Source organism: Odontesthes bonariensis, chromosome 5 (genome assembly GCF_027942865.1).
Source record: "Odontesthes bonariensis isolate fOdoBon6 chromosome 5, fOdoBon6.hap1, whole genome shotgun sequence".
NCBI lineage: Eukaryota > Metazoa > Chordata > Actinopteri > Atheriniformes > Atherinopsidae > Odontesthes > Odontesthes bonariensis.
In genome coordinates this window covers 34009528-34034883 of record NC_134510.1, presented here as the reverse complement: position 1 = coordinate 34034883, position 25356 = coordinate 34009528, and the positions used below count along the sequence as shown (strand labels likewise).

Genomic DNA, 25356 nt, shown 5'->3' with positions numbered 1-25356 from the left:
CCTCAAGGTGTATTTAACCCTACCTCCGACGCATGGCTTGTGCCTACGTCATTGTACACGCCCAGCATTTCATGTGTTTCGTGTGACGCTCTGCCACTAGGCAACGCCCCCTGAACTCAGCTTCAGGCGACACGGGTCACCAACACGCCAAGCGTTCACATTGCTCGACGCGGGTCGAAGGTGCAATTTGGACCCGCTAAGGTAGCGGGTCGCAGTGTGAAAGGGGCTTGTGTCTGTCCCTGTCAGAACTGACCATCGACTGAGCAAAATTCTGACTGAAGCCTGCTCGGAATCGTGCAAGGTTTGTGAAACTGTACTCCGTGAAATACGCAGCGCAAAGGAAAAGTCGGCGGTTGTATGTACAGGGGATGCTGTTAAAAATAAATAAAAGCCATTGATCGCGAACATTGCTTTCCTGGGGAAGAATATGTAACGATCGTAGTCCGCTTTCACAGCTTTGGAAGGCACACCAGTTCCTGTTTCTCGCTGAAGGGGTGTGTCTGAAACGGGGGGGGGGGGCTGTGGATTTGTGTGTGTGTGTGTGTGGGGGGGGGGAGCAATTGCTGAAAAAGTGACATCACTTTTTCACAAAAACGGATTGGGGGGATATTCTGGGGGCTATTCAAAAAAGGGGAGTACTTGAAACAGAGGTTCTGACACTTGCTGGCACTTCGTGTGTACTCCCCACAGCGGGGAGACTCAGAACTAACACCAAAAACGTGAAAAAGACGATTTTGATTCTCTATCCCCTTTAAATTGAAATTGTTCCTCATTTTTTGAATACCTTTGTCCTTACTTAAGCCTGGTCCCTATCAATACTGTAGCTGAGGGTTACCTGCATAGTTGTGGGGAAAGGTGCCGTGCCTTGTTATGACACTGTTCACTGTTCTTTTTTTATGTAGTTTGTTTGCGCTGTTGTGTTTTAAAGACATCTGGTTACTTTGGTTGAAAGATGATGCTGAAAATAAACAGACACAACAATGGTAGCTGGGTGTAGCTTGTTTTATTTTCACTCAACCAGCATCAATTCCACTTTGCTTACTGATCTTTTAGAGATAATGCTCGCCTCATGTTGGAAAATGGTTTTAATTATTTTTCTATCCACTCAAGCTTGATTTTTGGTTTAAATCCCTGCGGCATATATGAAAACACCACATCAACCATATTCCATATTCATGGCAATCATTCAGAATCTGTGAACAAGACATGCAAAACTGCATTTCTGAATAGCAGCAACATATTGCTGTTGCTTGATGCACAGATGGATTTTATCATTCGAATTTTGTCAAAAGTTAGATAAGAAGTTTTGTACAAGCCTCATATCACTCATAGAGCTAATATTTCTGCAATAAGTATGATGCTAAAGTCAATCAGTCTGTTGGCTGACAATGTCAACATGAAGTGGACTTATGACCAATTTCCCCAAAAAACATGAATAATTTTGTTTGTACAGTACAGAAAACAAGTGGTGGTTTTGGAGAGATTCATAGGATCAAACACTTTCTTGGTGAAATGTGGTTTAAAGAAGATCAGCCTTGTAAACCTGTTGTAAAACCACAACATATTTACATTTATAGAGCTCTGTGTTTGTTCATGAACGAAACACTTCACATTTTAGAGAGGCTGGTAGGTAAAATCTGAACCGAGCCAACCAACTGCTCCATGGACTGATCATTGGCAAGTGGTGAAAATAAGAAGATTCACAAAAACTTGTAAAAAGGCTACAAATGAAAATGAAAAAAAGAGGTTACTGCATAATGAAACAGAGGTTCTGAGAGATCTAACAACGTTTTTCCATCATGTGGTACGCTACAGTACAGCATTAACATACATTTAATTAGAAACATGACCATAAGTAACGATCATGTTGCCAAGTGTCAACAGGACAGCAGAAAAAGAAAAAACTTGCTCTGGTTGAAGAGCAAACCTAATCTATACACACACACACACACACACACACACACACACACACACACACACACACACACAAACGCGCACGCACAAGTTACAGTATGTCCTGATACATAAAAGGTATCCTTTATCCCTTTGCTGTCAGACTTGTTTGTAGATCCCCTGATTGTAGTCTACAGGTTTTGGAGACTTCTATTTTAATTTGGCTAATTGCGCAACACTTGTAGATTATTTGCTTCACAATGCTTCGGAGGTATTTTCTAAATCTCTTTTCAGAAAAACAGACTAGTGCTTTATACATTCAAATTATTGTTCTATTTATCATTCAGTATTTTCAGTCAACGACTGCATAGCATCCTCTCATCTTTTAACGATTTATAAACATCTGAGAAGTGAGAAGACCAGATGCTGGACCTTAAGGATCTTGACTTTTACACCCAGTCATGTTACTGACCTGTTACCGGCTGACCAAATAAGATAAAACATATTCTTTCAGTTATTTCTTTCTTGTACCACTTTGTTTTCCAGCTGTCCTTACCTTTTTGAGACATGTTGCTGCCATCAAGAGGTAATATTTTTCATTAAAATGTCTCCTTGTCAACATTTAATATGTTGAGTAATACAGTGAACTGGACTGTCAGATGAATGATGTTGTGAGCACAGTGTGGGTAAATACATGAAGGCTGTCCAGAGATTAGTAGGTTAGCTGAAAGTCAGAGCTTTCAGGGTTACGGGGGCGATACAAAACTTGTCTTTTATCAAAGGGGAAAAATATGCATGCTTTAAACTATTTTAACTTTTTAGCTTCAGCTAAGCCATCTCTAAATACCTGGACAAGCAAGCTGTCATCCAGTGTCATTCTGTTTCTTTTGATGTAAGACATTTGAAATGTGCTTTTGCTCAACTTGAGTACTGAAATAAATGTCTTAATGCTGAACACTGATGCCTCTTTAAGACAAAACGTTGGTTTAAGGGTGACTACAGACGGGGATAACAGCACCATCTGCTGTGGACCATTTGTCACTCCCACACACAATCTGGAGGCTGGAAGGAAACAAATAAAAAATTCATCTGCCGTTTCAAAACCTAATCAAAGCCGACAAACTGCACGACTCATCGGCTTTCATTTCGGTTCTGGCTTTTTTATGATTTGATGTATATATTTTTTTCAGGGATAACAAACAGGCACAGATAAAGAACAATTACAATGTTTTATTCAAATGAGAAATGGAAAACAAACGACTTTACAGAGTTGTGCAATACTGCAATTCAGAGGTGAAATAAACATCATTATGAACAGCACTTGTGTTAGAAGAGGTATGTGGTTGCCAAGTGGCTTCCGGGAAATAATAGACATTCTGTGAAATTAGTACTTGTGTTTGTGTCACAGCACCACTGATAGCAGTGACATTTTAAACAAAAACGTAAGAGATGTTCATAAAGAGAGAATAATGATCTAATAAATGCATCATTTGATCAAATTGTCTGGGTTAATGGCTCATTTACATGATAAAGCTTTAGTTGTAATCCCTCTTTTAGCAGTTGCATATCAACACTTTAATAAAGGAAAAGCTGAATCCTTTTTGTTTTTCTTTAGCTACAAAGTAGAAACTAGAAGCTTGTGGACACCACTTCAAAGATTAAAACATGCTGCTGTGGATCATCTTTTAAAAAGTTTACATTTTCCACTCGTCTTGTGTTTCCTTGTGCCGGCTCAGTCGGCTTTCCTCTTGATGCTGGGCAGCTGAGAGAAGCTCTGCAGGGCCCAGAACAGCAGAGAGAGGGAGACAAAGGCCTGGAAAAGACCAACAGAGAGGAGCGTTACATTAAAATTCCTGATGGCGACACATTGAAAAGGCTCTGAGAGGTGATGGATGAGAGAGGCTGAGAATTTGCTCAAACTTCTAAGATACTGGACCGTCTAAGTGTTTTTGAGCTATTTTAAATGATCTCCATATATGGGATAATGAGTTCTTATGGATATTTCCCTTAATTATTTGAAATATTCAGGGTCAAAACTAAAAAAAAAAAAAATTAGTTATTAGCCAATGTGTAATTATTTTCTTAATAAATGTGTGTGGCCAATAGGAAATAGAAATAAATATATATATTTTTAATCATCCCAAATTCTACCCACGATAGACGTTAAAAGATTTTAAATCACGTTAATTTAGTATCTTTTTTTCCAAGATTGTTACATCAATAAATCCTACCTTTAGACTTCTGTAATGTTTGACAGAAACGACTCATCGAGGCTACACAACAGCAGCACAAATCTGAAATAAGCCGCATTTTACTAAATATTTCCTAAAGGTCTCGACTGTGAAGAGAAAAGAAAACCACTTCAGCTTTGTTAACATAACAAAGAATAAATAAAACACGTGTTGCCCTTGAAAGCAACTTCTGAACTATTTTTACATATTCTTAAGATGCTCATAATTACAAGAATTTGAGATTAAATGTTCACTTTAAGACTGTTGAGAAAGTCTTGCTAAATGCTGAAGATCTGATTTCTACCAGTTGTAAGAACCCTGACAGCTTTTGAAATGACTCACTGTTGATATTATGGAACTATGGATGTTTGCACTTATTCCAATTAGCGTCACAGTTTCAGCTCAGTCGTAAAGACTTTCACGGAAAAGCAACTTGGGTTGTTGCGCCCAATTAGTGGAAAAAAAAAACTATGAAATGAAGAGTGCCACTTGTGTTATATCGTAAAGCTGAGGTGTGAAAGTGTATCTGTAATTCGAATGAAAACCTCGAGACCCCTGAGATGCCACCGGCCTCAGGATGATGTCCAACTTGGCCTCGGAGGTTAAGGAGTGGGTCCTCTCTCCTGAGGCTCTCATGACGGGGTCAGAAGGGTTACAACCGTAGGGGACCTCGCTATTCGGAGAGGGGGGGCCTTTGCCAGAAACAGCCCTCGCCTCCAACCCTCGCTGCGTTCCGGCCCATAAACTGCATCCTACATCGCAACTCAAGCCAAAAGCAGAACGTTCTCCATCACAGGCAGAAAAGCCTGATGGGAAAAAAAGCTACATTTCCTCCTCCTGGGCACGGCAGCTGTTTTCCTCCGAGAGACGGAGAGTCCGACACAGACCTCCTCTCTCGGCTTTCAACTTCTTACTACCTGATCTGAGAACAGCCTTCACGCTGCGAGACGAAGGGAGTGAAACAATAAATGAGACAAAGGATCAGTGGGGGCTTACTGAGAGAGTTAAAAGATTCAAAACACGTCACACTCCTTTTTTAGTCCTTCTGTGTCTTCACCGAGATAAAAGCATTGGAAAATGTGTATTTGCACCTTTTTTTCTTGAGGCAATATTAATGAGAATCAATGTATTTTAAAAAAATTTTGTTTTTTACAAATGGTGACTGGGGTGACACGTTACAGCACAATCTATACTTTCTTTTAGCATTAAATAGTTAAACTGAGTAGAAATGGCTTACGTGGGTTATCTTTTTGATAGGATACAGTATATTATTGTGGAGCAGGACGATAAAGGATAAAGTGGCTCTGTTTCTTTCAGCTTCCCTGTCTCCGTTGCCTAGCACTGATCAATATAAGTTGCATACCTTTCAAATTAGATTCTAAAACAGATCGGAAAACTGTTTTCCGATCAGTGAATGAGTCTACGAGTGTGCTTTTGCATGTGGACTCAAGCTTAACTATTTTATAAACTGAAAAGTCATCAGCAGATCAAATCCGAGCTTTGAAGATTAAGACACTAAAATGCTCCTTACAAATATTCTAACTTTAACTTTTAATGATAGACTTTCACTGTGTTTAATTACTGTTAAATAAAGACTCTAAATACTTCTTCCACAAAGACAAAGAGGAGGAAAAAGCATAAAATAACAGTTTTTGTACAGCTATGAATTTAAAAGTAGTATCATTTTTATTTATATCACACTTCTCTTTTAATCTCCATTAGGGCTGTTGCAATGTCACCTGGTTATTCAGGTCAAAAGACAATATGGTGACGCTATTATATCCAGATCATATCATATCCGCAGAAAAAATAATGATACAACCATTGCAATTTTCCTTTTTTTGTCCCCCACCGCCAAAAATTAAAATGACCCTAAAAAAATGATCATGATTATCATCAGTACCAGTAAGCTGTGGTACCAGTACTAAGACTTACAGATAATAATTACCATTAAAACCTAGGTCGAGAGAAAAATGTATACATTTTATTAGTTCTATTACTTTTATCTAGTTTTTTTTATTAACTATTATTTTTTTCTAAATTTCACAACAACAAAGCATTAGTGCCTTTACGTGGTTAGAGGATTATGGCTCAAACAAACACAAACAACGGATACATGGACAGAAGCACACAAGCAGCAGTTATCAAAGCTGGATAAAAGCAGCATGTCAAATCTTAATGAAATGAAATAAATGTGTCTTTCCCTGGAGTAATAAGCATACTGTTTCATCTTTCGTTTTTCTAATCATTTAGCTGAGTCAAACAGAGACATGAACCTACAGTCTGTCTATTTAAAAATGTCTCCTTTTTTATATATCAATGGGACAAACAACTCTAATTAAGTTTAATTACTATAAATAATTATTCTGAATAATTAAATAATCAAACTTGGTCTCTCTCTTTTCTATGCAAACAGGCATAAACACTAATGTGTAATCTGCTTGATAAGGTAAGAATCAGGTAAAGAGAAATGACTTTTTAAACAAATCTGCAGTAAAATGTATGATTGAGATAAAAAAAAACTAACCAGGGTTGCCCCAACAAAAAAATGTTATTCATATAGAATAAATACACGAGCTGAGGCCGAGGCTGTTGGGGAGTTTTTCACTGCGATTCAGTCTTTTAGTGTTGATGTTTCCAACAGGTTTACTAGAGCTTGTGGGTAGTGTAGAAGGTCACAAGGAAACCAGGAAATAGCCTGAAGTTAAAAAAAAATCACATGGCTTCCATTGAAAATTACTGAATGAAGTTGTTTCACAACTTGCTCCTCCCGGTGAGTCCGCTTAATACAATTTAAACAAGTCCAAATTCCCTGAAGTTAAAACAGATGGAAGATCCCGAATACGAGAAGCCGCATTGTGTCTGTCTCTGAGACGGAGAGCTGAGCGCAAGCTGGGAAGAACCTCACAAATCAAGTTTCACTCAAAATCAAAACCAAAACATGACAAGGGTTTCTATCGAAGCCGCATGTGGAGGGCACCTATTTTTCTTCTGTTCATCTCTCCTCATTCATCCTCCCGCTACGCTATATCATAATAGACTCGGTGGAAGTCCATGTGGGACAGATTACATAGTGGAAGGAAGCAGGTTTGATCATCTACAAATAAGCACTACAGTCAGACAGCGCTGCCTCCCAAAGTAGAGAACTCAGCAGATCGACTCACACTCACTTGGGTTTGGGCAGAGCAGAGGGCACTTTGTAAAGAGTAGTAATACAAAAAAAACCCACAAGCATGTGGTTGTTGTAGTTTCTTCTCTGCTTCTTTGTTGACCTTTTTGTAGCCAGGGAGGACATTTAGCCATGTAGCACCAACTTTTGGTTAAAAAGTTGTCATATTCTCGAGTTTGAATCGAGCATTGTGCTCAAGTGGAGCTAAATTTCTCAAAGTTCCCAGTTTATCAGATGCAATTAACAGAAGTCCTGCAATAATTGTTCACGATAGCGTTACTTAAATGGTATGATAATTCTATAAATTCTTTCTTCTTAATATTTTGGTTTACTTCATTTTCATGAATAATAGTAACAGGATAACTTCTTTACAACAAAATGCTAGACTTCTACTGACCCTCTGCTGCTGAATACTTTAAAGTAGTCATGACTTTAGATTTAATACATTTGACAATTTTGTGTAAAGCACACTAAAGAGACACTTATTTTTAGCCTTTAGGTAAGAATTTGGTCATTTGGGCAGTTTATTCCAATGTCCAGGACCCAAACTTTAAGATGTGGTGTTTTGTGAACTACTCATGAGGGCTGTATCATGACCTAATCCCTGCATGGCCCAAAGACCGCAGAAGAGCAAATTTTCACCATCTAAACCGACTCAGACCCTCAAAGATTTCCCCATGATTTGAGCAAACACTAATTTTGCATCATTTACAACTATCTGACGCAAAAGGGACAGAGAGTCTAACAATCCACAACACAGCATACACTCAAAAACTGCCATCGCATCTTTTAAATATGAGTTATTTATGGTGGACGGGGTCTGAGCAGCAGTTAGGGTGGCTCAGCTTCCAGGAAAAAAATTGTCACATGTAAAAAAACTCGTCTGTTTTTCAGAGAGCGGTTAATTGTCAGTAAACAATGCCTCAGAATACTTTTGTACCCTGGAAAAAGTATCATTTTCATCAATATTATTTCTGTTCAGGTCACAGTCAAATATGTTTGACCATTTTCCCCTGACAGAAGGATCTGCACTACATTAAAATGAGTACATTTCTCTACTGTTGATAGACATGAAGCATAAAGGAGATGGGTTTAATTTCCCAGGGTGCACTTTGGTGCCCCTGGTAGCAGCCTTCCAGCCTTCAGCGGGTTAACATTGCAGAGTCTCACTGCTCTCCAACGCAGCTGCACTCGTGATTGAAATGAAAACAAGGCAGAATGGCTGCTGTCAGACGCGTGATATATGACCTGCAGTGGGATGTTTCCAGAGCTCCCTCTCCATATGGCTGCCTACAGTCCACCAGACCTGGCCTGAACTGTATTGGAAAATAATTCAGAGCTTTTTGTTTTAAAGTAGCTGCACAGGCGAGGTGGGTGGAGTATGCTACATCTGAACATTGAAGAATTTGTGGACATAAACCATAAAAAAATACCTTGACTTTGCATTATATGCCTTGATACACAAAGTTTTAAGTAGAACAGTAACTGCTTGCAAAATAGAGTGCAGAGTAAAAGTTTAAGATACTTGCATGCCTGCTGAGTATTTCCAGTTTAACCCTCTTATCCCCCCCACATCTATCAGCAGCTTTAGTTACTGTAGTTTAGAGATTAAAGACTCCACAAAGTATCTACAGGTGACTTAATAACAGGGGCTGATTAATTAAAGTTAGATGGCACTGCGCTATGTAAGAACAATAACTGAACAGGTTACCATAACAGGTACAAAAACATCAACTGGGTTAAGGGTTAACAGAGATGCACATCAAGCAACACACTAATAAGGCAGCTTACGGTAAATGAAAACATCTGTGTGGATGGATCAAAGTGCAATGATATGTAATACATCACTCAATATGAAGCAAACTGCCGGACAGGATAGTAAGTAGTACTTCTGCTTAGCATCCTTTCTAGCTACAAAGTTTAAAAACTCAAAAGCATAAGTATAAGTTAGTTCTGTAGTTAAACCATCACTGATGTCTGACCCCAGTTCTAAAGTTCTCAAAGCAGTTTCATGTTGATAATGATATTCTTTCTTTTAGTGTGAAGCCCAGTCCCAGTTCCTCCCCTCGGCCCGGTCTCTGGGTTTTGCCGAGTTAGGTGGTCCATTTTCTTTTAGGGATCAAGGAGCAGTGGTCATACAGCTCTTTAGCTGCCAGTGGTCATTTGGATGACTAGATGACCATTACCAAAATGAAAGGTGGCCTTTTGCCTTTGCAACAGCAGAACGGGGCCAAGAGGAGGAAGTGGGTTTGTGTTTTAGGATAACTCTACAATTCCTAGATTTGATCCTTATGCTGTACTTTTAGGCAGCACTCACATGAATGAGATGTGTTAATATTCAATGGTGGGTGGGTGGGCCTGATGTTTGGAACTGTAGCAACAAGCAGTCATCTGATTGGCCGGCTCCTTGGCTGCCACTTTTGAACTCTTCTAAACTTTCCATCAGAAACCATCCTAGCAAAGCGAAGCAATGGACCCAGAATTCCACTCGACCACATGAGATGTCATCCCATTAAAATTAAATGACCGTCCAATGTCAGTCAGGAAATACGATGGGCTGTAGGTAACAAAGGCCCGGCGTGTTTGTGTAACAAACGTCTGTGTGGATGTACTGCAGAGTGGAATAAAATACTTTATGGAGGTGAAAGCTTTCAGATTTCATGCTTTAGACTCATCTTAAAATTCAATGCATTTTCAGATTAAATTAATTACATTCTACTCATTCTAACCACAATATTGAAATTCAAGACAGAAATAACCCATGCACCAACCAAGTATCCAGAACTCTTGTTTATGACACTCTCACTTGAGCGTATCAATTCTGTCATTTGTCCACAAGATGCTTCTCCAGTCCACTGGCGCATAACTGAAAGCCTTGGGCACAAAAAGGTGCAAAACATCCGTCTATATGAGGCCTCGCAGTTCCAGAATCTGTATGTGAGAGTGAAAAACCCTGAAACGCTTCTAGAATATGTGGGTACACAAAGATTTCTGTAGCTTTTAAAGTGCCACAAAGCACAAAAGCCCCCATGAACAAATGGAAGAAGATACGGTCCTTCTGTCGGACAGGTAACTAAAAAGCCAAAGATCATCATTAATGACACCCAGGGTTACTATATGGACAACAACCATCAGTCAACACTCCACCAATTAGGCCTTTAGGGTAGAGTGGCCCAATAGACGGAATTCCTCACACAGCATGGTTAGCTGTACAGCTGAGTCAACCTGCAGCGTCAGTATACATGCACAGAGAGGAATCAGGTTGTTAACAAAGTATGTTGAATGCCACAAAGCTGTGGAGTGTGTGAGTCGAAGTTCAAGATATTCTGATACTTCCACCTTTCCCTGTGGGACGTTGCTGTACATGTAAGTACAGCTGAATTTAGTTTACAGATGAGTTTAAGTTACTTGAATGGTGATTTTGTCAGATAATGCTGCGGTCATAAAGTCTGGATTTCATTAGATCAAGTGACAGTTTGAAAATGTGAACACAAACTGACGTATAATCTTAATGGGCAAAAGAAACAAGGAGAATTCAGCTATATTAATACGCACTTACACTTTACCATTTTAGTCCACTTGAGCGTAAACATGCAGGAGGGAAACAAACTCCAGCAGTATTATCTGGGTGTGATAGTCCAGTTTTCAGAAGCTTGATTTTACACAGTTTCTGTCGGACTAACGTGTTCACGCTTTTACAAAAACACTCCAAATATCTGCCTGTGTATAAACTGATGAAGATATAAATATTCATTTTGAATCCATTTTAAGTCTGAAGCCAAACGTGGAAAAAAGTTCTGTCAGCAGTGTTCACACGCACATGCCGAGTACTTCCTGTCTGTTCATTATGAGCAGATCTACAGTCTCTGTGCTGTGCAGACTCAGGAAGGATATGCCGAGCAGGTTAACGTCCCACCAGAGATTCAGTGTAGCACTATCTGCAATGCTGCCATGAGAAATATCCCAGTCACAGTCCCACGCACACACACAAAGACTGACAGACATACTGCAGCCAGACAAAACACATGTAAAACAGCAGTTGCTGCATGTGAAAGTGTAGCAAAACACAAAGTGGTCTGATGATATGCCAATTTAGAAAGTTACAGTTGTTTAGACTTCTTCTTCTTACATCTGGTGTTAGCAGTCATGTACCATGTGTCTCCTAAAGGATCACGTTAGGTCAACAGCGACTACGCCACATTGAAAACATACGTTAAAACCCAGAGGATGCTAATTTTTTTTTTGTCTTCAATTCACTTCCCGTCTTAGCGACTTGGCACCACATCAGCCTAAATAAGAGAAGTCATCACCTCATCCTTAACCACTGTTCCCTGGGTGGCCAAAGAGGTGGAGAAGAACGCACGAGCCTGCGGAAATACATGAGGTAAGGTATTCTGCAAAAGTTCACAACTGGGGATAAAAGCAAAACAATGTGCGTGGAACAGACGGGAGGCTAAAATGCTATTGCAAAATGAAGCCCGGGTTTGTATTTTAATGGAGCAAAGAGGAGACGTCTGGGTCGGCTGTGATATAGCTCAATGGATTCCTCTGAGAAGAAGTTCAGATCAATGTGTCTCCAAGCGCCTGTTAGAGGTGTATCTTTCCCCGACTCCTTCAATCCACCCACTGATATTTAGAAAAATGATAGCAGGCTCTGTTGTACATTCCTATTGTGGAGTTTGGGGCCAACTGTTCTTGAAGTCATTCTGTTTTCCTGCCACATGTGTGGCTTTCTGGATAGTCAAAAGAGGCACTAATCAGCGACAATCAGCTCAGCAATCAGGAAAAATGTCCATCTCTGTCTGCTTGGGCCAAGGTGCTGGCGCAGCAGCAAAACCGGTAAACAAAGATCTATTGGCCAATTTCCGTTTATTTGGCTAAGACAATGAGCAGAAAATCTGAAACAGCAGCAGATCTTCTCTTCAAAGCACAAGAAAATCAGCAAAGACAGAAATTTAACATTCAAGAGTTTGGTGGGAAAAAGAAAGGCAAAGAGGGCAGATGAAGCTGCCACAAGGAGGTAAATATATTGTGTGCACAAAGAGCATGAGGGGCTCAACTTGCTCTTTCAACAAGAAAACAGTGTCTGCTCAGAAAGGCAGGTCAGGACCTCAGAGAGGAAGAAATCTGTCACCGTACGACCACAAACTCTACTGATGCCTTTGCAAGTGAAGTAACAGCCTCAGACAGGGAGAATAAGGTCTTGGGTTCACAGAGCAGGATATGACCAACAAGAGCAGTCTGAGGAAGACTTTTATATAACATTTTCTGAACCTGTAAGCTGCTGAAGGCATCTAAGAGACAGATGATCCCACATAAAGAGAAGCGAACAGTGCTGTCAAGGCTTGGAACTTGAAAAAGGAGGTTGGATTTTCATGTCGGTATCTTGGTGAAAGTTTTTTAACCTCAAATTCTGCATTTTACATCATTCCCTAGAGATAGCTTCCAGTAAAATGTTAAATCTTCAACGTACAAAGAACTTTCTGCACATTTTTGGCTCATCTGTTTCCTCAGTTAAGCAGGTCCATAACTTGACAAACATTTGTTGTTCACAGCAAAGAAGCTAAAGTGGATGAAGGCATCCTTTCCGTCCACTTTGTGCTCCTGCTCTGCATGCCGGATAAGACATTTGGGCCACAACATACCAGGTGTACTTACTGGCTCAGTAGCAATTCTGTTGATGTGTCACTAAGGCAGCCAACAAAGTTGTGCCACAAAGTGTTACAATAGTGTTGTTGTATTTCAGCCTCAATCATGATTGTTTACTAAACCAAACCAGGTTGATTTTATTCCTAACCTTAACCACGTACTAGACAAGCCAAAGCACAGCCAGGAATAAAAGTTGTCAAAAACTCAAAAAGTACCTATGATTTGGAAACGGTCTGAATCCAAAAGAAAGCAATGAATAAATACAAACAAGGAATTGAAAAACCTGCCCATGTTTTATTTGTTAATTAAGTTAAAATCATATGTAACCTACAATAGTCGTGAGAGCAACCCATATTAAGGGTAAAAATGGCGTTCATGATGGTCGCTTTGGCTCTAACTGTGATTGTTTGATAATCTTAACCTCGTTATGTTCCTGACAACCATTAAGTGACAAAGTTTAGTTGTAAATTGTTGTGTTTCCATGTAACCAAGGCAACTAATGAAGCCCTGTTGTGTTTTTGATATCCCGGTTTCGATCTCACATTCCACAGAAGCTCATGGTTGAAAGCTCTTGAAAGTACTTGAAACACTTTCTCCAGGCCCCTCTCCTTCCTTCTTATGAGGACACTGTGGCTTCTTAAACAAAACACTTAAAAATGGCGTCTGTTCTGATGTGGAAATGCTCATATGAGCCTTATTTACCCTCTGCTACTTGTTGGGGTGGTGCTTTCTGGTATGCCATTATGAGACGTATAAGAAGGTGTGAACAAACTACTTATATGATCGTTTCAGATGGAGGACTTGTTGGCTCATTTATTATTGTCTCAAACACTTTGTGTACCGGGGCTTTTTAACCTATTTGTCCTTGTTAAACTAAACACTTCAGAGTTACATTTTCTCTGTTGACACTAATGATCGACAACAACATGCTAGTCTGCAAAGTAACATACCTCAAAGCCCGTATGTATGGGATGACTTTGCCATGATGGCATTAGACAGAATGGCATGACGACAACAATCAGGTGCTTTGGGAAAGAAGCTTCTTTTGGTCTTTGAGAGGAAAGCAGAGACCCTGCAGTCCTACCCAAGTTCTGAACCAGGGATCCTCTTGTCTTGAGAAAGCTGCTAACCACTGCAGCCCCTTGCTGACCAACAATGTGTCGATACCATAGAAAATGACAACATGACCACATCGCAAATGAAAAAATATGTATATTGATGCTACTGACGTAATGATGTCGACAAATTATACTTTTGACCAAGTGGAAAAAGCTGTATCAGAGGTTTGTGGACAGCATTAAACCCTCGACCTTCAAACAAGAGATTGCTGCTTCAAATCGCAACCTGCACAATCTTTTCCACCTCTCTTTCAATTTTCTACTTCTGTATTTCTGCAATTACCTACTTTTCTACTTCACCCCCACCTGCTAATGCTTAGGAGTTAGAAAACTATACACCGCCCCAGACTGTACACTTTAGTACCCAACTCATGCGGTTCCAATCCTGTGACGCCATGCTATCCAACAAATAGAATAGTTTCAAACAATCAACACATGCTGAAAATGCCATATTCTGATTATACTACATGATATATTTCAAGGACACATAACTGACTGCTTGGATGCATATCCATACACCATCGCTGTTTGTAACACTGTATCCTTCCTTGTTCATACAGGAGCCGATGCTCGCCAACATCAAAGGGTTTTCATGGAGCAAATCTACAGGAAGGCAGCTACAAAATCTGGTTAAGCTCCTATGATTTTATTCTAAAACACAGGTTGTATTTATCGAATATACAGTATATGCTTGCTACGTATCACTTGTTCGTTTTGTTTTTAAAATTACATGCAAATGATGGAGAGGAAGAAGAAATAACTAGTTTGGTCTTATGTGGACTGCAAGCCAAGTTTAATGGAAATTATACGACTGGAAGTACAGGCGCATGCTTGAATTTGCAAGGAGCTGGACCTTAAAGTCTTGTTTGGGGATTTGACTTTTATGGCAGAGAAGGCTACCAAAAAGTCTACTGGTGCTTAACATCAAGCGCAAAAAGGAAAATCCTTTTTGTGCTGTGGAACAGCTGAAGATCCCAGAGGGTGAGATGCCTTTATCAGGAAAATAAAAAAGGGGCCAATGCACTGGATCAGCAGCAACACATATGCTCACCTTATGAGAGGTAATTAATGACTTATTCAGTTTAAATGTTGTTTATTAGCTCAATTATCAACACATTAAATTTGTTTATTCAGAGTGATTTACAATTTGTCTCATATTCATCCATTTTATGGTCAAAAACTGTTGCAGTGTGCAACCATGCAAGATAGAGGCCTAAAGATTAGACACCTGGTCATGTGGATAGGAGGTGGATGATTCAAGGCGGCAGTATTCCTGTCAACCAATACACAGAGATCCAAGCAATATGTGACCTCTGGCCATTTCATTATCGATTGGTTGAACTGTAATGCCTCAGTTTCTTTGTAACAGGACGGAAGAGTGTTCTTATTGTAGTTTAGCCTTTGTGAGAAGTGTTTGCTTCTCCAAACATGAGATTTGAAGTCTTTCCAAAGTCGAAGCCCCCGCTGCTCACACGTCCTGGCAGCAGCACACATTTTCCAGCTCAGTTCAGGCAAGATGCTGCAGCTTGAACTATTGTGTAAAAGTGACCGTGAAGAATTCAATTTTACTACAGTATTAGATGTGTGATTTTTCGCCAGTAATCCAGCGAGCGTGGCCGAGAAAGAGCGATTAATAAACCGAGCGGAGAGTGATGAAAACTTGCAGTACAATAAAGATAGCTAATATTCCAAACCTTCATTCAGCACTGCTTTGATGGATTTATTGTAAACAGCTTTGACTTCATCATAATTGAACTTTATGACTTTAAGTCTTTTATCATTTCCTTTGGTTTGTGAGCGGATGTCTTTGTAAATTGGCATTTCATTTCTGAAAAATGAGCTTTATGTGCATTTCAGAGGAGCTTCATTTTCAGGTTCAATCAGGCTCAAATGCTGTTTCTGTTTGCAGTATCACAAACTGGTTGAACATTGTTTTTCCACCATGAATTAATGCACTAAATAGGAAGACAAATACAAAAGAAAGTCAGTGTTGGCCACAAAACCCTAACCTCACAGAAGCCAAACTAAATACTCCCGAAGGGCCACTTCCTGTTAGGCCTCCATAGCTTTACCTGGCAAGTGGTGTGACAACATAAACCAAGCAGTTACAATTTGACGGGCACGATCCCCTGCACATTGAGTGATAATATTTCACAGCGTGCATGCACGACCACCCCGCTGTTTACTCCAACGGAACACTTCTAACCAGAGTTTCTCTTTCAAATCCCTCCATTTTCTCCCTGGGAGGAGATTTCCTTTCCATTCCTCTGAGCTCTCAGATGATGTCATGCTCACCGAGTTTCCACAGCTCCAAACCGGCCTGTTAACCTCAGCGCTGCCTCTCGCTGCCACACATTCCTGCTTAAAAAAAAAAAAGAAAAAGAAAAAAGGCTGCTAACCTATCGCACCTGAGTTTCGGCGGGTGGAAAAGACACGCTCAGATGACAGCAACCTCTCCCCGCTCGTGGTCTTATCTGCGTGCTCATGACTGGGCGGCTGGGAACGGCGGGGCGGGATTTGCCATTTTTACAGAGCCTCAGTCAGGTGATGTCGTGAAGATAAAGGCATATTGTGCGAAAGCACAGCCTTTGTGTTTGACATGAACTTAATAATATTGTTCTGACCTCTTCTTTTGGCCATGGAGCATTTATCTTTCCCATCAGTCTGACAGAAAGGGGCTCTTGTGAGATTGGAAAATAGCATCAGCACAGAGATGAAAAGATGGAAAATCCAATGTGGTCTGAAAACAGCTTAGTTCTTTTTTTTAAAAAATATTTTGGAATAAACGGCATTACATAGATTTAGATTTGCTTCTCAAATGTCAAATTTGCATGAGCTAATATACCACTTCTTAAACTCTTTTATTGCAAGGAAACATTTCTGTTATATTGTAATAGAAGAACAAAAAAGGGCAGAGCGTGTTAAAAAAAACCCTCTCTGGCTTTTTTATTATTCCATTTGAGGTGAAACGGGAAAAACAAAAGGATGCCTTTAAAAATCAATTAAAAAAGATCCTGCAATTGCCAATAAGAATCGGTGAGACAGTGTTCTTCTTAGCCAAAAGTGTATTTTTATGAGGACTCCTCCTAAATTACTGTGACTTCACAAGCAGCAAGTGTCCATTTAAGAGAGTAGCTGCATAATTACTCTGGGATATACAGTGTCAATGCTCCGCTCTGCAGCTTGTTTTCTTATACCTTTAGGCAAAACCAGGGGCCCGCACAGAATACAACCCTGTGTTAGATTATTACCACCCAAACTCCACTTAAGCCCCCCCGATACTCAACACACTCATATGCAGAGCACGAGGACACACACGAAGGGTTGACGAAATAACACCCGATATTACAATCCATTCCAGACTATATTTTATATAATATGGCATTTTCTGACAGCCTTGCACAAAGAAATAAAAAAAAATTCTAAGAGTTTGACTTCTCTTGCTTCTATTTTCAACGAATGAAACGATAAATGAGGAAATAACAATCACATAAGCAACCATGAAAGTAAGAATCTGTGGCTTATCTGATCTTGCGATGACATAATAGGGCAATTAAACATGGTAAAGCATAAGTGTTTGTGTCGGACTCACCTTTGCAGCCTCTTATGGGGAATTCATTGATCAGAACAACATAGAGACATGTACACGCGCACGGAAATTCCCAATGAGCTTAGTTTGTGAGATCTTCTCATACCTCTTGATATCATTCTGTGTGTATGTGGCCCAAACCCAATCTCTATCCGGCACCTGCTGACCTGAGCATGCTACTACATCTTCCACAGAGTTCATTCTGGTCCTAAACAATGTGGTTGGAGCAGAGTCGAGGCCTTGCTCTCCCCACATTAGCAGGCTTAGATAGTTGTGGTGTCTGACAAACTTGCTTCTTCTGGACTCAGGTGTTTCAGTGCCTGATGTTTACAAAAGGAGAAGTCAACCCTGACCCTTTATTTGTGCGATCATAGCCTTAAAGGAACAGCCAGCTTCTTCATTTCAAATGAACATAAAATAGCTATTACTTCATAAAGATGAGCTCCGACAAGTCATAAAAATGATGAGCGAGAGAACAGCACCGGTGAATTTTGGCCAATAAATTCACCGGTGCACTGAGTCTGCTGCACTGATCGAACAGCATAGTTCTTTGAAAGAAAACTGCTTCTCCTGTTTGTCCGGCAGTAGTCATCACATTCGGAATATTAAACCTAGAAGTGATGGTGTGCAAGGTGCAGTGTATGAAAGGCTGTTTAACATCCTTTTACAGCACACAAAGCCACAACCTGAGCATGTCCCGGTCTTTAGCTTGTAAAAACGAGCCTCAACTTTTTGTTGTCCCAGCTTGGTTTTATGAAGCTACATTTTGTACCCCATCTCTGTACTCCATCTCTGTACTCCATGCCTCCCAGGGCCACTGCCTCTGCTCTTTCATATGATGATAGTGCACGCATATGTTGCATATGTCTTTCTGCAATCCCTTGGTAAAAAAAAGTAACTGTATTTCAATACAGCTGAGTTTCCAATGAAGCTGCTCTCATTACCATTTTTTTTCTGTTTCTGTTGTCAGATGGCTAAATGGGTCAGAAATTCTGACAGAAAACTGGACCACTAAAGCCCCGTTTCCACTATGCAGTCCAGTACGGGTCGGTTCAGAACGATTAGCTTATTTCAGTGTTTCCACTACCACGAAAGCGTACCGGTCCCATGGAACCCGTTACCATGTCTGTAACCCTTCTGCTTGGGGTACCTGGCACACAGGACCGGTTCCAGGCTCTGCTCTCCGTTGTTGGTGAGGAAGCTGTGCAGCGGGAGCTCGATGGTGCTGTGCGAAACGAAAAAGTTTTCCAGCTGATTGCCGCAAAAATGGCAGAGATGGGTTTCAACCGGACAGCGAGCCAGTGTCGCATTAAGCTGGAGAAGCTTGGAGGTGGTTCGAACTAATGGATGTTATTTGTTATTTGCTGTTATTTGCTATTTACGCTTCGGCACGCACTCCGCCCACCCCTGAGGGTCCCCTTTGTACAGTGGGAACGCAAGCTGACCCCAAAGCGACCCGACCCGTACTGGTCTGCATAGTGGAAACGAGGCTTTAGACTACATGTCAACCAGCAGCATTTCAGACAGTCGCTCTGCTCAAACTAAATCCTCTGACAAAACCCCCCACTAAAGTAGCCTAAATGAACACTGTAAGAGAATGTCCGAGCAGGGAATTTGGAAACGCTTTCATGTACAATGATGAGCAGCAGAATCACTTGAACGTTTATTCACAATCCACAGCTTTGTGGCATCAGACATCAGACTGACTTGTGGCTCAATAAGGCGAACTCCCTCCAGTCCATATCTACTGGGACAAGTGCGGTGTCCAGTTTAGTGTCCAGGTTGAACTCTCTGCACATAATTGTACTGAATGTTTCCAAAGCATGTCTACTTTTCAGCTGTAAAATGTCCTGATGATTACAACGCCAATCTCGGTTGAATGCTTTTTAATTTGTCTACATAAAATAGCAACTATCAGGTTTAACACCACACGCAAATACACATAAAGCAACTCAATCAGACAGCTCATAACCACACACAGCCCGCCCTGTGCACCACCAGCCCTGCTCGTTCACACACACACAGTAACCAGCATCGTCTGTCTGAAGCTGCAAGGCCTTCATGTGAGCCGCGCAGACGTGGGTTTGGGCGGCGAGTAGGCGGCTGGGAGCGAGAGGCAGCCCTGGTTTACAGGTCAAGCCTGCAGCTTTACAAGGGAAATCTCCAGAGCCACTATAAATACCACTGTGAGCTTTAAGGGTGCTGTATATCACACCACTGGTTTTGAAGGACCACAAACCGACCTAGTTTTTTGTAGTTTTCTTTTTTTTTGCATTCCTCTTTCCGCCCTCCCAAATGTACAGTGAGCCTGAATACAATTAAATCTGAACCCCCCCTCCCCCCTCTCCATTTCTAAAGACTGTTAATTGATTGGCCCAACTTCAAAACAGCCTCTTCCAACCCCTCTGCAACAAAGAGCTGGCCGTTCCGCTCACGCGTCAAACCCATATATCATTATTGTACCTCAAAGTTTGGGGGTGGTTTCACAATTATTCTCTTGCTGTACTTCTGAACAAAGGGCACAAATATGTCAGGAACCATTTCAAGTAAACTGTGAGGATTTTCATAGAACCCCATCTGCAGCCATGACAGTTATTCAGCTAAACCTGATGTACTGCGACTTGAAATGAAGCTTAATGATTTGCTTAAGGAAATGTCTGCATAAAACTTATAGTGCTGTCAAAGTGACACAGCCGAGCAGCACGTGCAGCATAAATCAACCTCTTTTTTTGCTCTCAAGCTGACTGATTATGAACCACGTTTTCGGCAAGGCTTCAAAAAAAAATTATAATCAATTCTGGGTTTTTTTTTTGCATTTTATGGTGAGAAAAAGGAAAAGTAGGAAAGCCCCGAGCTGTCATTTGAACACCTGAGCGGCGCAGAGTCAGAGGACATAAAAGCAGCGATTGCAAATTTCATGTGCAAATCTCATCAGCCTGCGCGAGTTAGCAACAGACGACACTAATTGGTTCCAGAAGTCTTGCTCTTATTCACACAGGCCGAGATGGCAAGCAGCGAGGGCGGGCAGAAAGAAAGAAAAGGACGAAAAAAATAAAAGAGGCCGTTGGAGTAAGGGAGGGCAAGTAATGAGAGGTCAGTCTCCATCTACAGTTGAGCTGCCACAGCCAGAAAGGCACGCCAATTTTATGGTCAATTGCTTGACGCATCTGGACTCATAGATCACAGAGCTGCAGGGCAGGACTTAGCACCCAGCTCAAACACATTTCACACACACAAAACAGACCACACAACACACACAATCACATGCAAACAGGCTACACACACCAGTGCAACATGACACTGTCAAGATTTTCATGTGCAAAGTTTTCACCCGCAAAGAGGACAATAGCTTTGGGATTTTTAAGAAACAGAAAGGAAACCAGGGCTCTTTTTAACTAATTATTTGTTTATCACATCAAATCTTATTTTAGCATAGATTTGTAGACGGGTAAATACAGCGTGAGCGTCTCCATCAGTGGGTAAGATGTCACACCGCAAACAACTTGGCTTACGTAATTTGCAATATAGATAGAATGGCTTTTATGTCAAATTCATGAAGTGATAAACAATGAAGAACACCAAAAATCATCAATATCATACTACTTAATCTAACATCTAGAATTGCTGTGCAGCTGTAGCAAACATAAATGCCTGCCCTGATGTGCGAGCATCACGAATCCATTTTGGAGCTGCAACATGCAAATCACACAAATAAGACATAATATAGCGTAGCGTGTTATTAATGCACTATTTCATGAGAACAGACTGTTCGTGCAGCTGTTTGAGAACACCTCCACACAGATGAGACAGAAGCACTCCCCTTAATGAGATGATGAACTGTCACAGATGTTTCTGCTTTTGGCTGAAAGATCCAGACTCCAACATTTGCCTCCCCTTTTCAGAAAATATGGCCTCTATGCCTATATTTAGGTGTAACATGTGACAACTTCCCCTTCTGCCATCCCTCAGTCATCTTTTTAAGACACATGGCTTCTGATGTCAATATATAATCCATATGTTTCCATTACTTCTGACAGTCATAAACATCTATAAGTATGATTTCATAGACAGATTTTTCAGATTCTGTTACTTTCAATTTGTGTTGAACTACAATAATAAGATAAAGACAAAAAAACCTAATCCTAACTCTAGAAACATGTTCATGAACTGGTTTATTTTGTATCCACCCCACAGTCGATATAATAATGTTGGGTTGACTCTGTGTTTGTTGTCTTTGGACAGAATTGTTAATAAAGACACATTAAAGGTGTTAAACAGAGTTTGGAGGATGTTCAAAGTATCCAAAACTTGTACAATCCCAGTCTTTTTCAGGAAAGGCCTTGCATATTTCAGCAAGACAATGTTAAAAAACCTCCTGGATCTACCACAGCAGAATGGCGTGGTAGAAGAAGAATCATGGCTCTGTCCCAATTTTTTTAAAGAGGAACTAATATTTTTCATTAAATTGTACGTCTCACTTTCAACATTGATGTGTTTTCTATGTTCTATTGTGAATAAAATATTGGTTTATGAGATTGGTGATTCATTGCATTCCGATTCTGATTCACAGTTTTCCACAGACACCCAACGTTTTTGGAATTAGAGTTTGTATATGCAAGTGATCTGGAAATGTTCTGAATGAACACTCAATTCTGTTTAGCTTGTTTTAGGTCATCATGTATTACAGTGGTTGCTGGAAGGTTTGGGGCATTAGGGTTGTAGATTAAACAGACCTAATTAAAGGTCCTGTGATGTGATTGGAAGCACCAGAGCGGCTAACACCCCGTATGAACTCTTAAGGTTAGATCCGCTTGTCAAAATCTGTTTCCATAAGCTGTTAACCTCAAATGTTTAGTCCCAGCAAACAAAAAAGACTCGAGAAAAGTAAAATGGAAATGTGAACATCATTACGTTCATGCTGACTGGGAAAACAAGCGCGCACGGATCCTAAACAGAAGCTGAGGTACGACTTTTCTGCCAAATCCAAAGTCATGTCTGCAAACAATCCTACTTTTACCACAATGTTACTGTATGTTCAATTCTATGATCATGTTGCGGTAGCTCAAGTTGTCGGAAAAAGGCCATCACATTTAGCTCATATATGCAGCCATCCCTTCTGTTTTAACTGGCAACAGCTAGTATCTGCAGCTGAACAAACAACTGCACTGGAGATAATTAATGGTACTTCCATGGGGTGGTCAAACTAGAAAATTAAACTCTTGGCTGTCTCTGCTGGCCTATGTTTTATTTATACATCAAAGCAAATAATCTAAATGATTATAATCACATTATTTACAGAAATCAGGAGGTGAAGAGGTATTGGATTAGATAGAAAACACAAGAGGAAAACATCATGCTAGCCGTAATTTTTTAAATGTATTTACACCTTAAAAGCTGTGAATCAGGGCCGATAAAAGTCCTCTTAAAAACCAGACTGTTCACATGGCAAGTGTGGCAGAAGAGTTAGATGGATCATTGTTTTAGGGACCATATGTCGTGACGTGTGTACTGTATTCCATTAACTTGGCAATATCCTTGTTAAGCAGCTGCAGATTCTAATTTCACTTTATTACTTTTCCAAGTTTTCCTGCCAAACACGATAAACAAAGCGGATCATTTTCGTGCTGTAAAGAGACCGCCATTGTGTTTTCTAGCCCGTATATACGTTGTGCAATGTGCACAGGAGCACAAATTTCGAATCTACAGCTGTTCACAGACACATGCAGAAACCATGAACTGGTTGTCTGCGGAGCTAATGTTAGCTCAAGCTGCTAAGCTATACAGCTGTCAACACCTAAAGGGAAACTCCATCAATTTTACACATCAGATTGTGTTTACAGATTTTGGGGAGCACAGCAACACATGGAGAAATGTGATAGAAAGCCCCTTGTGTCTCCTAAGGAAAAGCGTGAAGTCTGATAAATAGGGTAAGCACTGGCAGGGGTCAGAAGACAAAAAGCAGACCGACTTCGTAATAACTCTGCTGCTTAATCCACATCTCCGCCTTAGGCTGGCAAGCAACATTGTCTGTTGTTAGCATAACATTTCTGGATTTTTTACTAACAGCACCTGCACCTCAGCCGTATTGAAAGCTAAGGAGCTGCAAAGTTTTGATCAGGAAAAAGTATGTGTGTCTCTTACCTGAGTGGGAACAGCGAGAGAAGGCGAGGGGGGCGTCACGTAGTTGTGCCGCTGCATTGTCACCATGACGACACAGCGAAGCATCTCCAAGAAAGCTGATGTTGGCCTGAACACAATGATGTGAAATAATAGTGATTTGAATGCTTTATTTAAGCTTTATACTCATCAGCATGAACATCAAGACTCACAAACTTAGCCAAATGGTCTTAATGTGGTTAGAGAGAGTCATGGCAAATATTCCACTCTCAATTCCCTCCTTGGAATACTTTTACCGCATGAACCATGAAAAGATACATATCCTCCAAGTTAGTAAGTGCAGAAAAATTTAATTTAGTGAAGGTGAGAAATGTCGGCGACATTTTCTCTGGATTTATTGAAGAGTGCACCCAAGCGAGGAAAAAGACTGGCAAAGGAGGGCGTGACCCATCTGTGAACACAACAGGTCATCCTCCAGAGCATTTACTGTCAGAAAGTATACGTCCAGGTAAGAGTTGCTGCTTCATTGTCAGGATTCAGTCGTAATTCCAAATGTCAGGTCGCCAACTGTCGAGCATTAACCGTTAATGCATAACCCGTCAGTAAAATAAAAAGCATTGATACCAACACAAAAACGTCATCGGGGAGAATCATCCACCATTTTCAACATGTAAGCAAAACAGTGATTTCCACAGAATGCGTTTTGCATCATGTCACACCTCCTGCATGCCCTACACAGACACCGCTGAGTATTTCCAGCTGTTTGAACACGGCTCTGAGGACAAATTTCCAGGGAAAAATCTTACCAATAATATCCCTCTGGGAAGTGGGTATTTTAAAAAAAAATAAAAAACTTGCAGAGAAAGTCCAGACCCACTTCTCTGCACGTTTCTGAGACATTCTCCAGTGTTAAGGTGTGAAAATGGGTTTAATTACTTCATTTTCATAATCATTAGTTGTTTGGGGTCTTTTTGTGAATGATGGTGTCATATTTGTGCATTTTGGACCCATTTAGAGTAAGATAGATGATAAAGCAGGGTATGTTTAACGGCTTCCATAGTCGTCAGTAAGAGAGACTGCTAGCAACAATAAAAATTCTAAACTCAAGGTTTAAAAATGGAAGTTTGCAAACCGGTTGGTGATGTCAGGATGGCCACGTCCATCGACATGTGTAACCTTTAAAACACGGCAAGTTAACAAACGTAAACTATAAATTCGTCAGCTGCAAACTCTCGATCATGTTTTGTCAAAACATCAAAGCAGAATTATTCACGTCTGAATCGTCCAGCATCTTGGAATTGGGAAATTTCCAGATCTTAAACTGCTGGACAGGACAAGAAAGGCAATATTTTAGGCAACATACAGTTAATCAACCAAGATCGGTTGGCGGATCTTAAGAAAAGTACTCAAAGACTATTGTGATAAATTATATGAATCTATTTGTGGAAATTAAATTTAGTATTTATAAGCATGTGTTCATTTGTGTGAAGTTATATGTCGTTAGTTGTAGTTTTTGTTTAATTAAAAGAGCCATCTTTATGCACTGAAACCACAGATCCTTCTTTCCTTCTGTTTTTTTCGGGCATCCAT

General features: G+C 40.4%; 1 protein-coding gene across 1 annotated transcript in view; it reads right to left on the bottom strand.

Annotated features, from left to right (window-relative positions):
- Positions 1-3145: 3145 nt before the first annotated feature.
- agmo (alkylglycerol monooxygenase) overlaps positions 3146-25356 on the bottom strand; it is a 70497-nt gene continuing 48286 nt past the window's right edge. Inside the window, exons 13-14 of the mRNA XM_075466817.1 lie at positions 23791-23896; positions 3146-3706 (exon numbers count right to left, since the gene is read on the bottom strand). Coding sequence (XP_075322932.1) covers positions 3626-3706; positions 23791-23896 — 187 coding nt within the window. The 3' untranslated portion in view covers positions 3146-3625. The remainder of the gene's footprint in view (positions 3707-23790; positions 23897-25356) is intronic.